This window comes from Lacerta agilis, chromosome 2 (genome assembly GCF_009819535.1).
Source record: "Lacerta agilis isolate rLacAgi1 chromosome 2, rLacAgi1.pri, whole genome shotgun sequence".
In the NCBI taxonomy this organism is placed as follows: Eukaryota; Metazoa; Chordata; class Lepidosauria; order Squamata; family Lacertidae; genus Lacerta; species Lacerta agilis.
Window position 1 is genome coordinate 36974883 of NC_046313.1, and position 18680 is coordinate 36993562.

The window sequence follows — 18680 nt, forward strand, 5'->3', positions numbered from 1 at the left end:
TGGGTGACCTTGGGCTAGTCACACTTCTCTGAAGTCTCTCAGCCCCACTCACCTCACAGAGTGTTTGTTGTGGGGGAGGAAGGGGGAGGAGAATGTTAGCTGCTTTGAGACTCCTTCGGGTAGTGAAAAGCGGGATATCAAATCCAAACTCCTCCTCCTCCTCTTCTTCTTCTACACCAGACATGCAGAAATTTCCTTAGAGTGAGGAAAATGATGAAGATAAACATAGACATAAAAGTCTGATAAGCTTAGGATGGTATATATTGGGAAGTTTCTTTATTTGATGCCACATCATTCATGCTTATCTTTCCATGTACCTAAAAATACAAAATGAATATCAGCACCTAATGACACGAATTGCTAAAAAATTCCAGGCAGCTTTGTGCCATCCACCCCATTCAAATAAAACAAAGGAAAGTTGCAATTTGAGATGCCTAAAATTTTAGGCTGAGATGACAAGAGTAAGATTTGGCTCTGTCTGGTCCAGGACCTTAGACTTCACAAACACAAAAAATAATCAGATAATCAGTGTTCAGAATCCATCATTTGCTTGGGTGGAGGGAAGGGGGGGGGACATAAGGCTGGATTCAGGCTCCCTTCCTCAGTCCATTCCATGAACAGACAATTGGCAGTCCTGAACACTAACAGACTAGCTTCAGGATCAAGCTCTCAACTCAAGGAAAGAGGCACACAGTTGCCCTTCTGCACACACTTTGATTTGTATTCGATCAGGGCATAAGACACAATCCTATGCTCACTTACTCAGGAGTAAGCTTCATTGAACTCATTGGGACTTACTTCCAAGTAAAAGCAAGCATTGGATTGGGCTGCATGACAAAGGCCACCCACAATAAACATTGTGTGCATGCAGATCCCATAAGGGAGAGGACATCAGTATAGAAAACAGGGAAGACACATCAAGTAGAAGATAGCTAGATTCATGTGCAGAGCATGCTTTAATAAATGAAAATATAGTCATATCTTCAAAAATAAACACCTCAAAATTTCATAAAAGTGCAACAGAGCAAACCTCCCCTAGACATACTTCTTTAATAATTTCCCAACCCCCCACACAATGTCTTGAGGGTTAGCTCCAGCCTATGTATATCCCACCAGCCTCAGTGTGTTGGGGAAGGTCTTCCTCATCCCCATGCATTTCTCCTGGTCAATGAAGAGCGTATTTGCTTTGACAGCTAGGTCATGTTCTAGATTGGCTTTGGTGTGAACCAGTGCCTGGAGCGTATCTTCTGCATCTCTTAGCCTCTGCTGAAGGTCCTGGATGGTGTCATCAATTTCATACACTTCGTTCACAAGGCTGCATGGAACATAAGAAAGAATGCTAGCAAGTTATCCAGTTTCCAATTTTCTAGGGAGTCCTCCTTCCATGTTTCTAGCCACACTGGTACCCTCCAGATGTTGTTGGACTCCAAATCCCCAGTCAGCATGGCCAGTGGTCAGGGATGATGGGGGCTGTAATTCAACAACCCCTGGAGGGGTTGGCTAGTGAATCTTCTGCCTGCTTCTTGGTGGCATTCAATACAAAATAAAATAGTTGTGATCTCCTTGCTCAGGATAGTGCTCAGCAGGCTCTCTTTCCATTAGGGAGCGAGCGCAGTACTTTTTAGCAAAGTAGTAAATAGCACTTTCCCCCATGAAATGAGCAAGACAAAACTTTAGAGTGAATTACGGAATAAGTCCATGCGACAGGCTGTACCACTTAGGGGGGAAAGAAAAGGAAGAAAGAAAGAATGGAAAGCTGTGGTTTCCTGTTCTCATTTTGGCATTCTGGTTTGTCAGTGTGTTTTTTTATGGGGTTCACATTCCTCTGACAACTAATGTGAGTAGGCAAAACCCAGCAGGATTCACAAATTAAAGAGTGGTGAATAAATGAAAGGTAAATAAAAGCACTCAGAGTGCCAAGGGGGCACTCTAAGGTGAGGCCCATTTGTTTCCAGTTAGTGAACCTTAGAATACCAATGTTGGTTTAGACGAACAATCCATTTAGCCCTGTTTCCTGTCTCCAGCTGTGGCTGGTCCAAGGAGGTCAGAGGAAATGTGCAAGAAGAAACAGTCGTTCTTTGTTACTGCTATATAAGATGGAACCAGCTGATCTAGAATTCATTCACAATACCTAACCGGTCAGAAAGTCAGGACAACCTGAATATGCGCTTACATCTTCTGGCTGTGGGTTAGATCCAGAATAAGTTAGAAGCCCACAAGCCTCACTTAAATCAACTAAGGAAGTTAACATAAATCTTTGCAACTAGAACAGCAACTCTAGGAAGCGTTAGGGAAGCACAGAGATGTTAAGGTGGGGCATCCCCCCCCCTTTTGCTGTGTCAGCTCCAGCAGTGATGTTCCATTTGGAGCTGTGCTTTTATCCAGTTGGTAGAGGGGTAACGGCACTGCATCCTAACCACTACCACTTAGCCATCAAAATAGGGGGAAGAAGGTGGAATTGCAGCCTTAGACAGGATCTAACCCTAAGTGTCTCCCTACATCAATTGCAGAGTTTGGGTCTGATTAATATATTCCTGGTCTGTGCACACACACACACACACACACACACACACACACACACAAATGTGATGAAATAGACCAGGCATGGGCAAACTCGGCCCTCCAGATGTTTTGGGACTACAATTCCCATCATCCCTGACCACTGGTCCTGTTAGCTAGGGATCATGGGAGCTGTAGTCCCAAAACATCTGGAGGGCCGAGTTTGCCTATGCCTGAAATAGTCAATTAAGTTCAGAGGACTAGTCGTCTTTGCTGGCTGAATTAATGGCAAGTGGAGATATAAGGGTTAATTTAGAGGTGACATACAAGTGCATATAACAAAAAGAAAAGCTGCAAAATCACTGGTGTGGAAAAGCCTAAGCACCCCTCTCAGTCTCTGCCATTGATCCAGTCCCAATCACGTCTCTTCCCCAGAAGCAGCATTTACTGTTTAAAGCAAGGGTTGTTGGGGTAACACTGCATGAAATTACATGCATTACATCTTGTTTGGCCCTGGACCAAACTGGACTTCTGCAGGAAAATATGCAGGCTTTCACAGATAATGTGAGTAAATATACTCCATCATCATCTGTCCAAGAGGATTCGTTGTTTCTAGAAAACAAACACAAAACAATCTAGCATTTTAATTCTTAGCAATAGAACCCATCTCATGTGAAGAGATGTGTGATTGAAGTTCCTGTTGATATTGGTGATCACTGATGACACCTTGAACCTTGCACGGCAGGGAACAGTCATAACGGCCCAAGACCACACCAGAGCAGATGGAGAATTTGTTTCAGTGCTTTGTTTCCAGCAGAGGAAGAAGGAAACCATTCCAACAAGTTTCCTGGGAAGGTACAAAGGCCTTGTGGAAGGTCATTACACTATTACCACAAGCCCAGGGAGCTAATTCATTTGCAGATGATTTATGAATGCACTTCATCCAAATGTGTGGCTGGGCTCTTTATGCCTCTAGGCGTAAAAGATTGTAGACATCAAAGGAGAGCTGGTAGGGCTGGTTACTCAAGGGAGGGACTGCAGCTCACTGGCAGAACACATGCTCTGCATGCAGGATGCCACAAGTTTAGTCCCTGGTGCCTGCAGTTAATAGGATGAAGTGATGGGAATGATCTCTTGGAGTGCCACTGTCTGCCAGAAGATACAATACTTTGTAAGATGAACAATTTGCATGTATGCGGTCGATACCTATGTTCCTATTTTCAATTGCTGTAGCAATTTATGAGACTCATCAAACAGCATCACATTCCCGCCTTCCCCACAATTAAGCAAGATGGCTGCCTTTGCTTACCGTAATTGGGCAGAGTCCCGGCAGAGTTCTATGTTGGGTCTACGTAAGCGCTCATCCAGACGTGTTTGGGCAACCTTCAAGGAACACCCTTTGTCCTTGATGGCCTTACGAAGTGCTTCTATAGTCATCTCTGTCTCAAAGATTTCTTGTAGAGTCTGCAAGTTGGGGGAAATAAGGGGGTTGAAAACCCAACAACAAATGTCTTCCTGTCTTTAATACAGAATGTACATTAGTAGAGATTTTCCCCACTGCGTTTCTTTATTATTATTGCACTTCTGTAATAAAGCCTGAATCCACCCAGAAGCTGGTGTGCTGACTCAATAGAGTTCCCCAGACTTAGTGCAGTGACTCATTGACTCAATGGTCTTCCATATGAAAGCCCCTTGAATAACCCTCTAAAAGCAGTGGATCCCCAAGGATAATGAGGATACTCATCTCAATATACAGCATAGAACAGTCTGCCCCAATCTGTTGTCCTCAATACAAATCTGAGGTTCTGCCCCCCCCCCAAACAAAAATCCTGGCTATGTTCTTTTGAGGACAGAGTGAAAGAATATGGCATGTTTAGCTGACCAGAAAGAAGACTGGGGAACAAGAAAAAACAAATATTGTGCTTCTCAGGAAAGGATGAAAGAGAAGATTTATGTTGAACATTCAAGAAGAACTTTTTAATTGCAATAACAGATTTACTATGGAAAAAGTTGCCTGGAGAGACTATATATGGTTTTTTTTCTCCTTCCACTCTCCCACAACCCCCATGTTGTGGGGAAGGAGTCCTCTTCAAGGCATGAGTTGAGCTGAACTCTCTATGGACTCTTTCCAGCTCTATGTTTCTGAGATTAAACAATCTAATTACTGTAGAAAAGCTACAGCAATTCATTATCTCACTTTGCTCACTCAGGGGGGAAAGGGAGGACCTTCACCAAGTGTTGCTGTCTCCCCTTAAAAATATTTTCAGCATGTAACTGTCAGAGTCGGTCTGGATCAGGCCAATGGCCCATCTAGTCCAGCATCCTGTTCTCACAGTAGCCAAAAACATGCATGTGGGAAGCCCACAAGCAAGACACAAGCATAAGAGTCCTCTCCTGCTGTTGTTAATCAAGCAACTGGGATACTGCGTCCAACAGCGGAGATAAACCATAGGCATAATGACTATCAGCCATTGATAGCCTTATCATCCCTCAATTTGTCTGAGTCCCTTTCAAAGCCATCTAAGTTGGTGGTTGTCCCTATTTATTGTGGGAGCAAGATCCTGAACTATAAGAATGTACCATTTGGTTGCCCCTGCTAATACAGAGAACCAGAAGATTACAGAACTCAACAGACTGGACAGTGCTCCTTTCTTTTCCAGAAAATGTTGTTTTTTATAGTGAAATTCAAGTAATAAGAAATGCAATCCTGTTGCATGTCAAAGCCCCACTGAGTTTAATGGGACTTGCTCCCAGGTAAGTGTACATTTAACTAAGCAGCATACATCCCCCCGCCTCCAGACAACATTTTTATTCCCAGAACAACCCTGTGAGATAGGTTAGTCTGACAACTAGTGAATGAATAAACAGCACCCATTGAGTTTCATGGCTGAGTTGGGATTTTAACCCAGATCTTCCCAATTCTACACTCTTAACGAATGCTGCCTTAATCCATAAAATAGGACACAAAACATAAATCCATTTGAAACATGCCTTGTAAAATAAGCAGGAATCATGTTGATGTTTTGGAGGGGTAGTGGAGGAAAGGTTAGATTTAGTCTTCTTACTCCCCACCCAGAGTTGTTCAGTACAATGATAGCTTATTGTTCAGGGCTACGCATCTGCAGCACTAGCTGCTGTGTGTATACACTGTTGCACAGATGTGGGGGATGCCTTGTGAAGGAATCATGCAATTGCTAAGCAATTTATTGTGCTTTCAGCGCTCGGCACACAGAATCAAGGATTTGTAGCAGATCTGCAGGAGATTTGAGAAGGCTGTGGTGTGTGCCACAAGCTGATAGCAGGCACAAGGAAGCAGGGCCGTCTTAAGTAAATCCGGCGTCCTGGCACAAAGATCCCTCCGCTGTCCCTCATGCTCTGCTGGGCAGGGCCAGGCGCAGCGGGCAGCCAGAGGGCGTGGCACGGCGGGCGGGGACACCGAACTCGTGGCAGGCAGCTGGAGGGCGCGGAGGGGCAGGTGGGGATGCTGCCAGCTGTGCTCCGCCTCCGCCTCCACCTGCTCAGCCGATGCGGCGGCGTGGCGCTGCCGTCCAGGGAGCCCAAGGAAGAGCAACAATAGCCAACAATAGCCAATAGTCCTGGTATCGGATTTGGACACCCACGAACCCCAGCCAGCATAGCCGACAGTTTTGGATTCCTTGAGCTGTAGTCCAGCAACATCTGGGGGGCACAACATTGGCTTAGTTCCAGGCAACTCATACAAGGAGGCAGGGGAAGGCAGTTAACCCCAAACCGAAAGCTTAGAAATTAATCCCACCTTAGCCAGATGGGCCTGGATCTTGTTTTTGGCATCAGCCGTTTCAGAGATGCGGTTGGTAAAGGCGACATTAGCTCTGTTAAATTGGTTCCACATCTCATTGGCAGTCGTCACGAGCAGCGTTTCAATATCATCCCTGAGTTTGCCGGAGGCAGCCCGCTCGCTCTGGGAGCGCATAATGTTATCATCAGTAAACTTGGCCCAGGATTCTGGCACAGAAATCCTGGGAAAGCACAAAAAGAGACAAACAAAAGAGTTTGTACACATAGTTTGCATGGGTCTTCCTGAAATAATAAAGCCTGGAGGATGTAGAAGGAATACCAGCTACATTTGCAACATATTGCATGTTTTAACATTTCCACGACTGCTATTTGGACTTTTGGTTTTTGGTTGTTGTTTTTTTAAAAAAACAAAACACAAGTGTAACTGCTTTTAAGTAGATTTTCTGGATATTAATTCTGGAGCATCTTTTTAGATTACTTGTGGAATTCGGGATGGGAAATAGGGAGGGAAAGGGGTTTAAATGAAGAAGAAGAAAAAGCAGAAGCCAGAAACACTAACGCTGCATTTGTGTCTCCATTCCATTTTCCCTCCCACCCACTTTTTGTCTCCACACCCGCAACAGCCAGCCAGAACTCTGTGGCTACTGAGCAGGCTCAGTTTTTATTGGGCTGCTTGAGGTTTTTCTTCACCTCTCACCTTAGCTTCCACCCCACCCTTCTGCAAACCTGGGGCTATCCCAAGCCTACTGATGCCTCCCCTCTTGTGCATGGATTGTGCCATACGCAACAGCACATACAATCTGATCTTTGGAAACAGAGTGAACAACAGATCACTGCTTAGGACAGCTCAGTTGGTTAGAGCATGGTGCTGATAACACCAAGGTTGCAGGTTCAATCCCTGCAGGTTCAATCCCCATATTCCTGGGTTGACCCTGATGATCCTCAGGGTCCCCTTCCAACTCTACAGTTCTAGGCTCCCAAACTAGTTTGGGGCTCAAACACACATGTGTCATCTGTATCAGGTGATGGTCTTCATGGATGAGGCATCAGAGGAAACCTGACATCACCCAATGTCAGCTGTAGCACAATATTTGTTTCTGTTGGCATGCCTTCTTCAGCTAGATCTGGTGCTTGTACGCCAATCTCCGGGCAATGGCGGAGGCAGGTGGTGCGGGGGTGCGGCTCACCCCAGGTATCATCCCTGAGGGGGGTGGCATTGCCATGCCGCCCCCCAGAACGCTTGCTGCGGGTGCCCCCACCCCCGTGGGATGCTGGCTGCGGGTGGTGGTGCCCCCGTGCTCGCCAAGCCACCCCTGTGGGATGCTCGCCCCACCCCCATGGGTGGCTTGTGCCGCTCCAGATGCCAGAGCAGCTAGCTCCGCCTCTGGCTCCAGGTGATACTTACGTGGCATCAACTCGCTCGACGCCTCGATAAAAGGAAATGCCATCAGATGTGTTCCTGAGATGGTGGCACTTGTCATCGATTCGTTGAGCTGCTTGCTTGTCACTCAGGTCTTTCTCCATTTCATGCTGGGCTGCCCTATTGGCTCTGCAATAAAATGGGTCAAAAGATGCTCAAGGATTACGGCTCAAGGGAAAAGAACCTGAGTAGTTACAACATAAATAGCCCCCCCACCACCACCTTCTCAACCTTCTATTTCCCCTTCATTACAATGGGTAAGATGTTCAGTTTTACATCCTTACTTCATGTTTATGGCATTCCTATGATAAATAACTCCAGTATTGTATCGGCAGATCTGACTGCATACATCATCAGCATGTGTACTAGGGCACAAGCCAGAGGTTATAATCCTGGCCTTACACCATGCACTCATCTCCTGTAGAGACAGCACATTTTGCACTTGGAACATAGATATGGTTTCGCTATAGACAGTAAGTCTTCTGTAAAGAAGTTAACATCCCATGCAGTGTCTGAATGGTCAGACACTGACCATTCAGGCAGAAGAACTTAAGACGATTCCATACATTATTACTAGGGCTGAGCCAAAGAAGCACATTGCTCACTTTGAAGTGGCTTTATGGCAAGGGTGTGGAACTTTCTTGAGACTGAGGACAACTTTCCCTTCTGGGGGCCACATGCCTGTGGGTGGGTGGGGCCAAAGGTTGACAGAGCAATGAATGTAAATGTTACCTTTGTGCAGCAGGCTGGTATCTTTATACTCGGCCTTATCTGTCCTCCATCCAGGGAAGCAAAAAGCATTATCAGAGATCAAGGATACATACAAGCCAGGAAGAAGTGCTCCAGGTGGGTGCAAAAGTCGGTCAGTAGGGGTGGGTGGCTGAGGAGTGGTGGGGAGACTGGGGGGACTCCAGAAGGCAAGATAGAGAGGCTTGGAGGTCTGCATTCACCCTCATAGACCCAAGGCTTCCCTCTCCCCCTGTTTTACATCACCATATAAGCCAAACAAACATTTCAATTATACCGAAGCACCAGTTTCATACCAAAGTTGCATGTGGGTGGATATTTGGCACAGATGAAATTACAAATGGTGCAACAAGGACAGGTGCACATGTGATGTGCATACACACATGTACCCACTGTGTACACACATCTAGCAACCCTAGCCTAATCAGCTTTTCAGCATAAGTGTGTGTGGCGCCTGCATAATATGTGTTTGTTGTGAAAACCACTAATCCAACACTCCAGAATGTGAATTTTTGAATTAGAAAATGTTGTACTTTGTAGTAGGATAGATAGATAGTTAAAACTTGTTGGAGAGGAGAACATTACCGTAGCTGCTTTATATTGAACTAAAACGAGCTTCAATAATCTGGATGGGAGACCACTGGGAGTCCCACCTAGGAGCAGGATATGAATATTTTAAAAATCAGTATCTTTGCACTTCACTTTTTTTCAACAGTAACCATAATTGGGAATGTTGAAAAGCAGTTCACTTTAGCAACAAGAGGCAGATGTCTCTTGTAAAACTTAACAAGTTCAGTATACGTGGAGAGACATCTGGATCAAATCTGTGCACTGCTATAAGGGTAGGTCTTTGGGCTGTTGGAGATTATTTATTGTCTTGATGTTCCTTGCCTTTCTCTCTGCTATATCTATCCCTTCTGACTGGCTGGATTCAGACATCATGCAAAACTAAGCTTAGTGTGATGAGTACAAGCCTGTGAGTCCTGGGTTAGTGCATCCCTCCTTCCCCTCTGGCACAGCTACATGGAAGAGATGAAAAGTTTCTGCTTCCATTAAACAGTTAAGTGCTATGTATGAACCCTAAAACTGTGGTTAATCTTCACTATGGTTAATGGAACCAAGCCAGCTCTGTAAACCATAGTTTGACGTTTAGTTTCCCCGTTCCTATAAGGTGGTATGCACACTGGATTTGGCAAGCCGTTCTCCCATAGGGAAATTTCATTAATCCCCCTATGTAAAAGGCTAACTTCCAGGGTCCTCTTTAATCTTGCACATCTGCCTTTTAGTATGTATGTTTAGAAGGCAATTTTGTAACTCTCCTAGACATTTGGTTTCTTTCTGGTCTAGTTGAATGAAAAGGCCAAGAAGCATATTGGAGACATTTCTCCCCCTCATTTCTCCCCTACTGGGAAAACGGATGAGGTGCTTGCATCAAAATTTGTTTTTAAAGATCTTTTGAGGAAGGTGGAGATAAAAAATTTCCTTACGCAAGTTGGGCCGCTGTCTTACCCAGGTATCTTCTCAGTCTCTCTTGGCATGATAGGATGACGTCGACCTCCTGATCAAGTTACAATAGCAAAAAATCCTGTCAACATTTCCCTTGATTAATGAAGGATAATGTGAACTACAGTTTTAAAAACCACTCCTTTATGGCCTCCTCAGGCACAGGAAGAAAAACGCAATTCAAGATGGTGAGTAGTTTGCCATTCTGTTAGTATGGGAGTAGTCAATGTTGTGCCCTCCAGTTGTTGCTGGAATACAAAACTGTATCACCACTGACCATTGGGCAACTGGCTGAGCAACTGGGAGCTGGAGTCCAGCAACATCTGCAGGGCATCACATTGGCCATCCCTGTTCCAGTAAAAGAGTAAGTGTCCTCTCTTTTAAGATTGTTTGCATAGGACCAATGAAAATTCCCTTCAATTTTTTGGGGTCAGATTGGTAGGTGGGCACTGAAGGGATTCATGTTTTGGGATTCCCTTTCTCAAGAGCCTCAATTTGCAGACTGGTAATACAAGGCCTTCTTAAGACCACCACATGCTCAGAATAACTTGAGTCATCGGATGTATTCTTTGAGACTGGAGAGCCGTTCCCCCCTTGATATTTGCAATAACTGACTAGGTAAAGGGACCCCTGACAGTTAAGTCCAGTTGTGAATGACTCTGGGGTTGTGGCGCTCATTTTGCTTTACAGGCCAAGGGAGCCAGTGTTTGTCGGCTCCGCAGACAGTTTTTCCGGGTCATGTGGCCATCATGACTAAGCTGCTTCTGGCACAACGGAACACTGACACCAGAGCAGCGCATGGAAACGCCGTTTACCTTCCCACCAGAATGGTACCCATTAATCTACTTGCACTTTTTGGTGTGCTTTCGAACTGCTAGGTTGGCAGGAGCTGGGACTGAGCAACGGGAGCTCACCCCGTTGTGGGGATTCGAACCACCGACCTTTTGATTGGCAAGCCCAAGGTTCAGTGGTTTAGACCACAGTGCCACCCGCGTCCCTTATAATAACTGACTAGAGCTTTCTAATTTTAAGTCTTGCCATGTTTAATTTGTTTTCACCCTTTATATTGTATAATAATTGCATTTCATGATATTTTATATCTCTGAGCATACAAGTTGTTAAGTTGCTTTGAGAAGCTTGCCAGAAATTCAACATATAAATTAAGGCTAGTAATTTTAATGCTAATGTGACAAGACAGATGGGCCATTTGCTATCTGTTCATACAGAAGGCTTGGTCCCCAAAATAGGAGTGATAAAAGTGATTCTGCTTCTCATTTTTAATACATTGGGCATAGCCAATTTCTTGACTGTGCAAAGGAATCCAAACTTTAACCAGTCCAGGGTTTGTTATAAAAGGTGAATGAGCAAACTAGCCTATAGATTATTCCTGAGCAGTGTTGGTTAGTACAAGGTAGAGAACCTTGCACACATGCTTCTTCCTTTACTATCCACTTAAGAACATAAGAACAGAGCCAGTGTGGTGTAGTGGTTAAGAGTGGTAGACTCGTAATCTGGTGAACCGGGTTCGCGTCTCCACTCCTCCACATGCAGATGCTGGGTGACCTTGGTCACACTTCTCTGAAGTCTCTCAGCCCCACTCACCTCACAGAGTGTTTGTTGTGGGGAAGGAAGGGAAAGGAGAATGTTAGCCGCTTTGAGACTCCTTCAGGTAGTGATAAAGTGGGATATCATACCCAAACTCCTCCTCCTCCTCCTCCTCTTCGTCTTCTTCTTCTTCTTCTTCTTCTTCTTCTTCTTCTTCTTCCTCCTCCTCCTCCTCCTCCTCCTCCTCCTCCTCCTCCTTCTGTAGGATCAGGCCATTGGCCCATCTAGTCCAGAATCCTACTTTTACAGCAGTCAACCAGATGTTCCCAGGAAACCTGCAAGCAGGACCTGAGTGCAGCAGTACTCTCCCCTTCTGTGGTTTCTAGCACCTGGTATTTAGAAGCAAACTGCTTGCAACATTGGGAGTAGAACCATCATCATGGTTAGTAGCCTTTGGTAGCCTTATTGCCTATGAATTTGTCTAACCCTCTTTTGTCTGTGACACATTCTCATCAAACCAGGGTCAATTTTGCTTAGCTTTGGTTTCCAGAAACACATTTAATGCCTGAAGCTCTCCTGATACCCACATGCCTTGGCTCTGGCAAATGAAGAAACAGGCAGCTCCCAAGGACTGGATTTTTCCATGTGGCGCTCCCTATTGGAAACTCCTTATTTCCTTTGGATGAAAGCATCCTCCAGATAGCTTATGGCATCCAGCTGTGCTGTAGGTTACTTGCTTTCATGAGCTAATAAGCACCTTGGAACAAATGACAGTAGGGCTTGGCTGGTGCTATTTCTAAGGGAACAAAATTTGTGCTCTGGACAGAGTGGCAGGAACATTGATGGCTTGGAAATGGACATTGGAATGGGCTGGTGCTCTTATTGACGTCAGTGTGGAATCTTCCATTGATGATCATGGGAGTTGACGCAGGATTTTAAAATAACATTGTGAGAAAGGACTCTGCATTGCCCAATTACCTTTCTTGCCAGGAAATGCTGTGATGAAGCAAACACCATGCAGAAGACCTGAAGCACCTCAATAGTCAGCAGGGGTGGGCCAGAAGCGAGCTACATTGAGAAGTTCCTGATCCAGAATCTGAGCTCAAGGCTCTTCAGCAGGGCTAGCAGTGTATGCATGTATGTTTGAGGGGAATCAGTAATTATAGGACAAATCTTTATCAGTTTGAAGTTACCTCTGAGTAGTCAACAAAGGCTTGATGTGGCTACTCCTGGCTTTTTTATTCTGTACCTGCTCCTGACCCTGAAGACAAGCATTTATGTGAAGTATAATGAAATGCTCCTCCTCTCTGCCACAGTACAGTGGTACCTCGACTTATGAGCAACTTGACTTCTGTATTTTTCGACTTCCGAATGACCTCTGGAAGCGAAAAAATGGCCGCCGCTTCCGAAATTTTCGACTTACAAAGGGAAAGCGGCGGCACAATACCTCAACTTACGAAGTTTTGCATGCGGTTTTTTCGACTTACGAATTTTCTTCCCGTTTCGAGATGGCGCCTTCGACTTACGAACGCGCCTTCGGAACGGATTACTTTCGTAAGTCGAGGTACCACTGTATTGCTTACAGCTGGAGAAAGAGATGACAAGGACAGCACCATGGAGATCCAGTGCCGGATTTACGTATAAGCTAAACAAGCTATAGCTTAGGGCCCCACTCTATTGGGGGCTCCCAAAAAAATTTAAAGAAAAAAAACCTGGATGTACATTTCCAAATAAACAAATAAAATGGCTTTAGATAAATTGCCATATAGCATATATTCAACACAAAAAACAGTGACAATTTGTTATTGACAAAGGACAGCTGGACATATAAAGGGCCCCATTACCTTCAGTAGCTTACAGCCTCATCAAACCTAAATCTGGCTTTGTGCAGACCACATCTAAGACTCTGAGAACTCCCCTGTGTTAAAGGTCAGGGTACAAACCAGGTGTCACGAACCTGTAGTTCTCTAGAGATGCTGCTGGACCACAACTCCCATCATATGTGACCACTAGCCATGGTGGCCAGAGCTGATGGGAACTGGAGGTCCAATGACATCTCATGGAACAAAGGCTTCCTAACCCTGCTATAAACAAACACCTGCATATATGTTCAAAGCTACTTACTATACAACATACCACTAGCCCACAGTTAAAAACTTCAAATTTCATGTTATGTACTGAATGGGCAACTCACTGTCATTAGTTGTTTTTCCACATCATCATGAACGAGGTCAATGCCCATCCTCTTCTCTCGGTGAAGCAGACATTCCTGGGCTACCTGTTCGACATTACAGGGGGGGGGGGAATGGTGAAAGTTATCTTTCTTTGTTTTTAACATGTAAAGTGGTATAAAGTAGTATATTAAGGAATAAAACAATAATAGTATCTTATTTATTACATCTTGCCCATCTGACTAGGTTGCCCCAGCCACTCTGGATGGCTTCCAACAAAATATAAAGGAACAAAAAATACATAAAACATTAAAAGCTTTTAGAAACAGGGCTGCACTCAGATGTCTATGAAATGCAGGGCTTGAACTTCAGCCCCAAAGCCCAGCCATAGATTCGGAGTACCGGTGTTTGAAAAGGCAGGCTTCTTAAGCCTAACAGAGCTCTGATGTGCTCATTTGCTAGAAGAGATAGCATATATTGATTATTCGTTGCCTAATAACCTGAAATGGGTTCAGGTGAACCCTAAGCAGAGTTTTGCATGGTTGTGTTTGTATGGCCCCTAGTAGGCTGAAAAGGGAGCAGGTATTACTGCAACCCAGATGGGTGGGGTATAAATATATTAATCATCACCATCTGCCTGTTTACCTGGAGTTGCCCTTCTGTTTCTAATATGGCTCTTTCAAGTCGTTTCTTCATATCTGAAAGAGCGTTTGTCTCCCCAATCATTCCATCAATCTCGTGGTTGAGCTCTGATTTCCAAAATATGATGTCATTGACTCGTTCTCCCAGATTTCTTGTTGATTCTGTTTGGGTTTTCCTTATCTGCTGGTCCTTGTCTTGAATCATCCGGGAAGTGTCCACCCTCAACCTCTCGGCATTGTGCCGTGATGCCTCTGATTCCTTGAAATTTGTCAGGTTAGATCTATACCAGTCTTCGGGAGTGTACCTAGTGAAGAGTGCTGTTCTGTTGGAAACATAGGGGAGCATGTTGCATGGCGTGAGCCCTTGAGAACTCTTGGAGAAGGGGGCCAAAGTTGGAGTGATAGCAGCGACTTTGTAATAGGCACTAGGTCTCCAAGGAAGGCTCAAGCTGTGGGTCAGGGCATAGTGAGGGAATCTGTTCTTATAGCTCGATGCCATGGTGCTGATGGCCGGCAGAAAATTTGAGGGCGTTGGTCTTGGATGGGCATATGTTGCCGTCAAGGTAGAGCCTACAAGCTCCATGATTGAAAATGTCTATCCAGTCAAGTTTCCTATGTCAAAGAAGAGCTAGAAAAATAAAACACATTTAATGAACACTTGTGCAGGTGCATGCCTATGAGTGTCTAAGCAACCATGACCGCCATATATTGCTTTTCTTACCACTATGCACCCAACTATAGCAGCATTTTGCTTGATATAACAGAAAGTGGTACATTTCATACAAACAACTTCTCCAAAGGGGACAAACACACCTCTGTCCAGTCCCATTGCAGCTCTCATGGCAACAAGGTGGTCAGTCCCATGATGAACCCAATTTTAATGCAAATTCATAGAAAAATAATGGGTTAATCTGGAGAGAGAGAGCACCTCTTTTGCTTTTGGACACTGAATTAACAAGCCCATTCTACTAGTCTCATTAGTTGGTTTTACACCTGCCATCTTACAGACCCCACTGTAGCATGTTATTAGACTGGTCTGTGGGAAACCCAGGTTCAAATCTGCGTTCAGCTGTGAAGCTCACAAGGTGTCCTTGAACGAGTCACTTTCTTACCTAGTTATCTCACTGCATCAATGGCAATGACAAAATGACAAAGGTATGTATTGTAGATGAAGGAACTGTGGGCATTGGGCGTGGGATAAGAGAGTGCAGTTGTCAGGGACTGGGCAGAGAAGAAATGGTGGAGACCGCCTCCCCATCCTGACCCATCCAGGGAGGAGGAAGAGGAAGACAGTATAAATTTACAACAGGGGGTTGAGAGAGGTTGCAGCTCAGAGGCAGATGAGGGGGAAAGTTGGAAAATCATGGGAGAGCCAGAGCAACACCTGGCTGACACATTGTCATTAGAAAGCATCCCAGACCCTCCATTTCCTAGAACCCGGCAAGCCTTAAAAGTAGGAGAGCAAAGAGCTCAAAGACAGAGGGAACTTAGCAGCATAGCTGTCAACCTTTCCCTTTTCTTGCGAGGAATCCTATTCGGAATAAGGGAATTTCCTTTTAAAAAAGGGAAAAGTTGATAGCTATGCACACATAGAGGAGATGATGATGATGATGACGACGACGACGAATGAGGAAGTGGGAGAGATGGTGGGTGGGGATTCACTCAGGCCAACACCATTATCCAAGAGGCTGGGTTCTATAGCCTCTCTCTGTAAATATTGAAATAAAAAAGGACACAGTTCCCTCTCTCTACAATAGCCCTCCCATACCACCTGCTAATAAGCTAACTCCATCCTTTAAACTGGGAATGTGGAACCTGTGGCCCTCCAGTTGTTGCTGGACTCCCAACACTCATTAGCCTCAGCCAGCATGACCAATGGTCAGAAATGATGGAAATTGGTGACTGAGGGGCCGGGTCATAGGTTCCACAGCCCTGCTTTAAATACTCTCCCAATACATTTCACCCACCGTAATTTTCCTGTTGTACCTGTTCTGTGTCATCTGCTGCCATTTAACCTTTATCTAGTTCATTACTATTACTTCTCTTTCTCCAATATGCATTGTTTGTCCACTGGGCATGGACTGATGATGTGTTGTTACACTGATAAAGAGTTCACCTTTTATTTTTTACATTATTATTTTGTTATAGTATTTGGGAACGGAATGGGCTTAAGACATCTAAATAACAATAACTATACTGCTACAACTACAACTATTATTACTAAGCATGAGAGCACAATCCTACCCACTGTGCAATGGATGAATGTCTGCACTTATATTGTGCTTTTGCTGAGGCGCGGTTTTTTATTTTTTTAAAGAACTCTGCTACTCTATCCCAGGCAAACTACAGTACTAAGATCTATTCATTGTCACATACAGTGCATATTTACGGTAGGTCTTGGAAACAGAATAGCAGGGAGAAAGTGGAGAATAGCGTGAAGATGTTCACATGGCAGCAACCTCCCACCTAAGCAAATCATATTCTTTCTGTTACTTAAATCCCACACCTCTACATTTATTCATGACATAAACTTGACAATAAAGGTAATGAAAAGCTGCTTTCCAGCATGCCTTGCTCCCAATTAATATTACATATGTCTATATATCCTATTTTCCCTCCCATTGCTTTCCACACCTCTCCCCTCCCCCTTTTTACAGCATCCTTATCACCTATTAAGTGGCTCTTTTGTGGTCTGTGTGGTGGATTATTATTAATTTTGGGGTGGCTCAAGAATACATTCTTTTGACTGCTTCTCCTGACCAGCTTCTCCATCCCTTTGCCTCATTTCCCACAGGTAGATGCATGCCCCTATCTCCAAGGAAGCCAGTGAGGAGGATAACTGGTCCTTCCTTGGAGGATAACTGGTCCTGCACCGAGTATATTTCAGTAGGCTAAGCATCTTCCAACTACTTTGCTCAGTGTGCAACAGCCAGGAAGCAGTGGGGCAAAGTGTCCTGCCCAGGCAGTTTGTGTGTTCTGTGAAGCTGGTGACTCCTTAGTAGACTTCTTCTTCTTCTTTGCCCTACTGCTGCCAGACCTGCTACTCACCTGTCTGCAGGTTAGCTCTGAGGAAGAGAAGAGGACGTGCTGGAGGGGAGGGAGCCTCCAATATACCCAGGCTGCAGCTCCCCAATGCCCTGGAGAAACATCTTCCTGCTCTTCCCTCCCACACAAGGCTTCTATCCCGCCCTCGCCCTTTGTGACACGCATCCTTCCAACACTTCCCATTGGTCCAAACGAGGGTGGAAGGGAAAGGAGGGGGAGAAGCGGGGACGGGCGTCGCTAAGGACTCCATAGCTGCCTAGTAACTCTATTCCCTCTCGGGGCGGGGCGGGGCAGGGGGGCAAGGTGGGAAGGGAAGAGAGAAAGGAGGGAGGGAGGGACGGTCTTTCTTGAACCTGCAGCTTTTGTCACCCGCGCATGGGGGCTCGTCTCGTCCCGCAGCAACCAGGCTCTGTGAACAACTGTCGTGCCCCGTTGGCCATCCCTACTGCCCATTTTAAACGGGGAAAGAAAAGATCGCGTGTCACCTATGCCAACAGTGTGGTCCTCCAGATATGATAGAGATCTGAGGATATAAAGCGGGGGCGGGACAGAGGTTAGAACAGCGGCAAGTTAAAAGCGCCTGTGTTCCGCCACGGTGTATACCGGGGAAGCTCGACAAAGTACTAAAACTGTGCAGAAGGACGCCCTCGCAAGCGTGTATTGTGGGTGCCAGTTGTTGTTGTTTTATGCGCTGTCTTTACGCCAACAGCGACTCAAAGCAGTTTACAGGTAAAATAACAGCTAAAAACATGTGCGCGGGGGAGGGGGGAACCAATAATAAAAAAACCCAAACAATTGAACATTAGAATTAAAACTACATCTATATAAGATCTATTGAAAATGTGCAAACAACCACAACAAAAACAGCACGGCACTAGCCCCCTCATTCAAAGCAGTTAGTTCAGCAAAGGTTGGAACCTGCCAGCAGAAGAACAATAAGGAGGGAACCAGTCTAACTTCTCTAGGGAGGGAGTTCTAAAATGTGGGAACAGCAGCCACTGCGTTTGAGCTGGCCCATCAGTTTAACAATAATAATAATAATAATAATAATAATAATAATAATAATTGTTTCCTATGACTGCTCTGATTTTATTGTGTTTTGATTCTGTTTGTAAGCTTTAAGCCTTTACAAAAGCAGGGCTATTGATTCCTGTCCAAAGTTCCAATTCCTTGGAGAAGGAGTGTAATTTCATATCCAGGTTTGGGGAGAAACTCCTTCCCCCTTTAAATGCGCAACCAATAATCCATCCATTTTAATGTCCTGGTCCTATGCATGTTTAGAGAAAGCGGGAAAGACACATTGCAAACCCAGAGAGGCTAGTCCACTGCCCC

The 18680-nt window shown here is 45.0% G+C and overlaps 1 protein-coding gene across 1 annotated transcript; it reads right to left on the reverse strand.

Moving 5' to 3' along the window:
- Positions 1-927: 927 nt before the first annotated feature.
- Positions 928-17482, reverse strand: TEKT3 (tektin 3). The gene is made up of 8 exons (XM_033139532.1): positions 17352-17482; positions 14308-14931; positions 13686-13769; positions 9931-10001; positions 7682-7825; positions 6275-6497; positions 3809-3963; positions 928-1315 (listed from the first exon to the last, which is right to left on the reverse strand). The coding sequence occupies exons 2-8, from the start codon at positions 14884-14886 to the stop codon at positions 1099-1101; spliced, it is 1473 nt and encodes a 490-aa protein (XP_032995423.1). The 5' UTR covers positions 14887-14931; positions 17352-17482; the 3' UTR covers positions 928-1098.
- Between the last annotated feature and the right edge of the window lie 1198 nt (positions 17483-18680).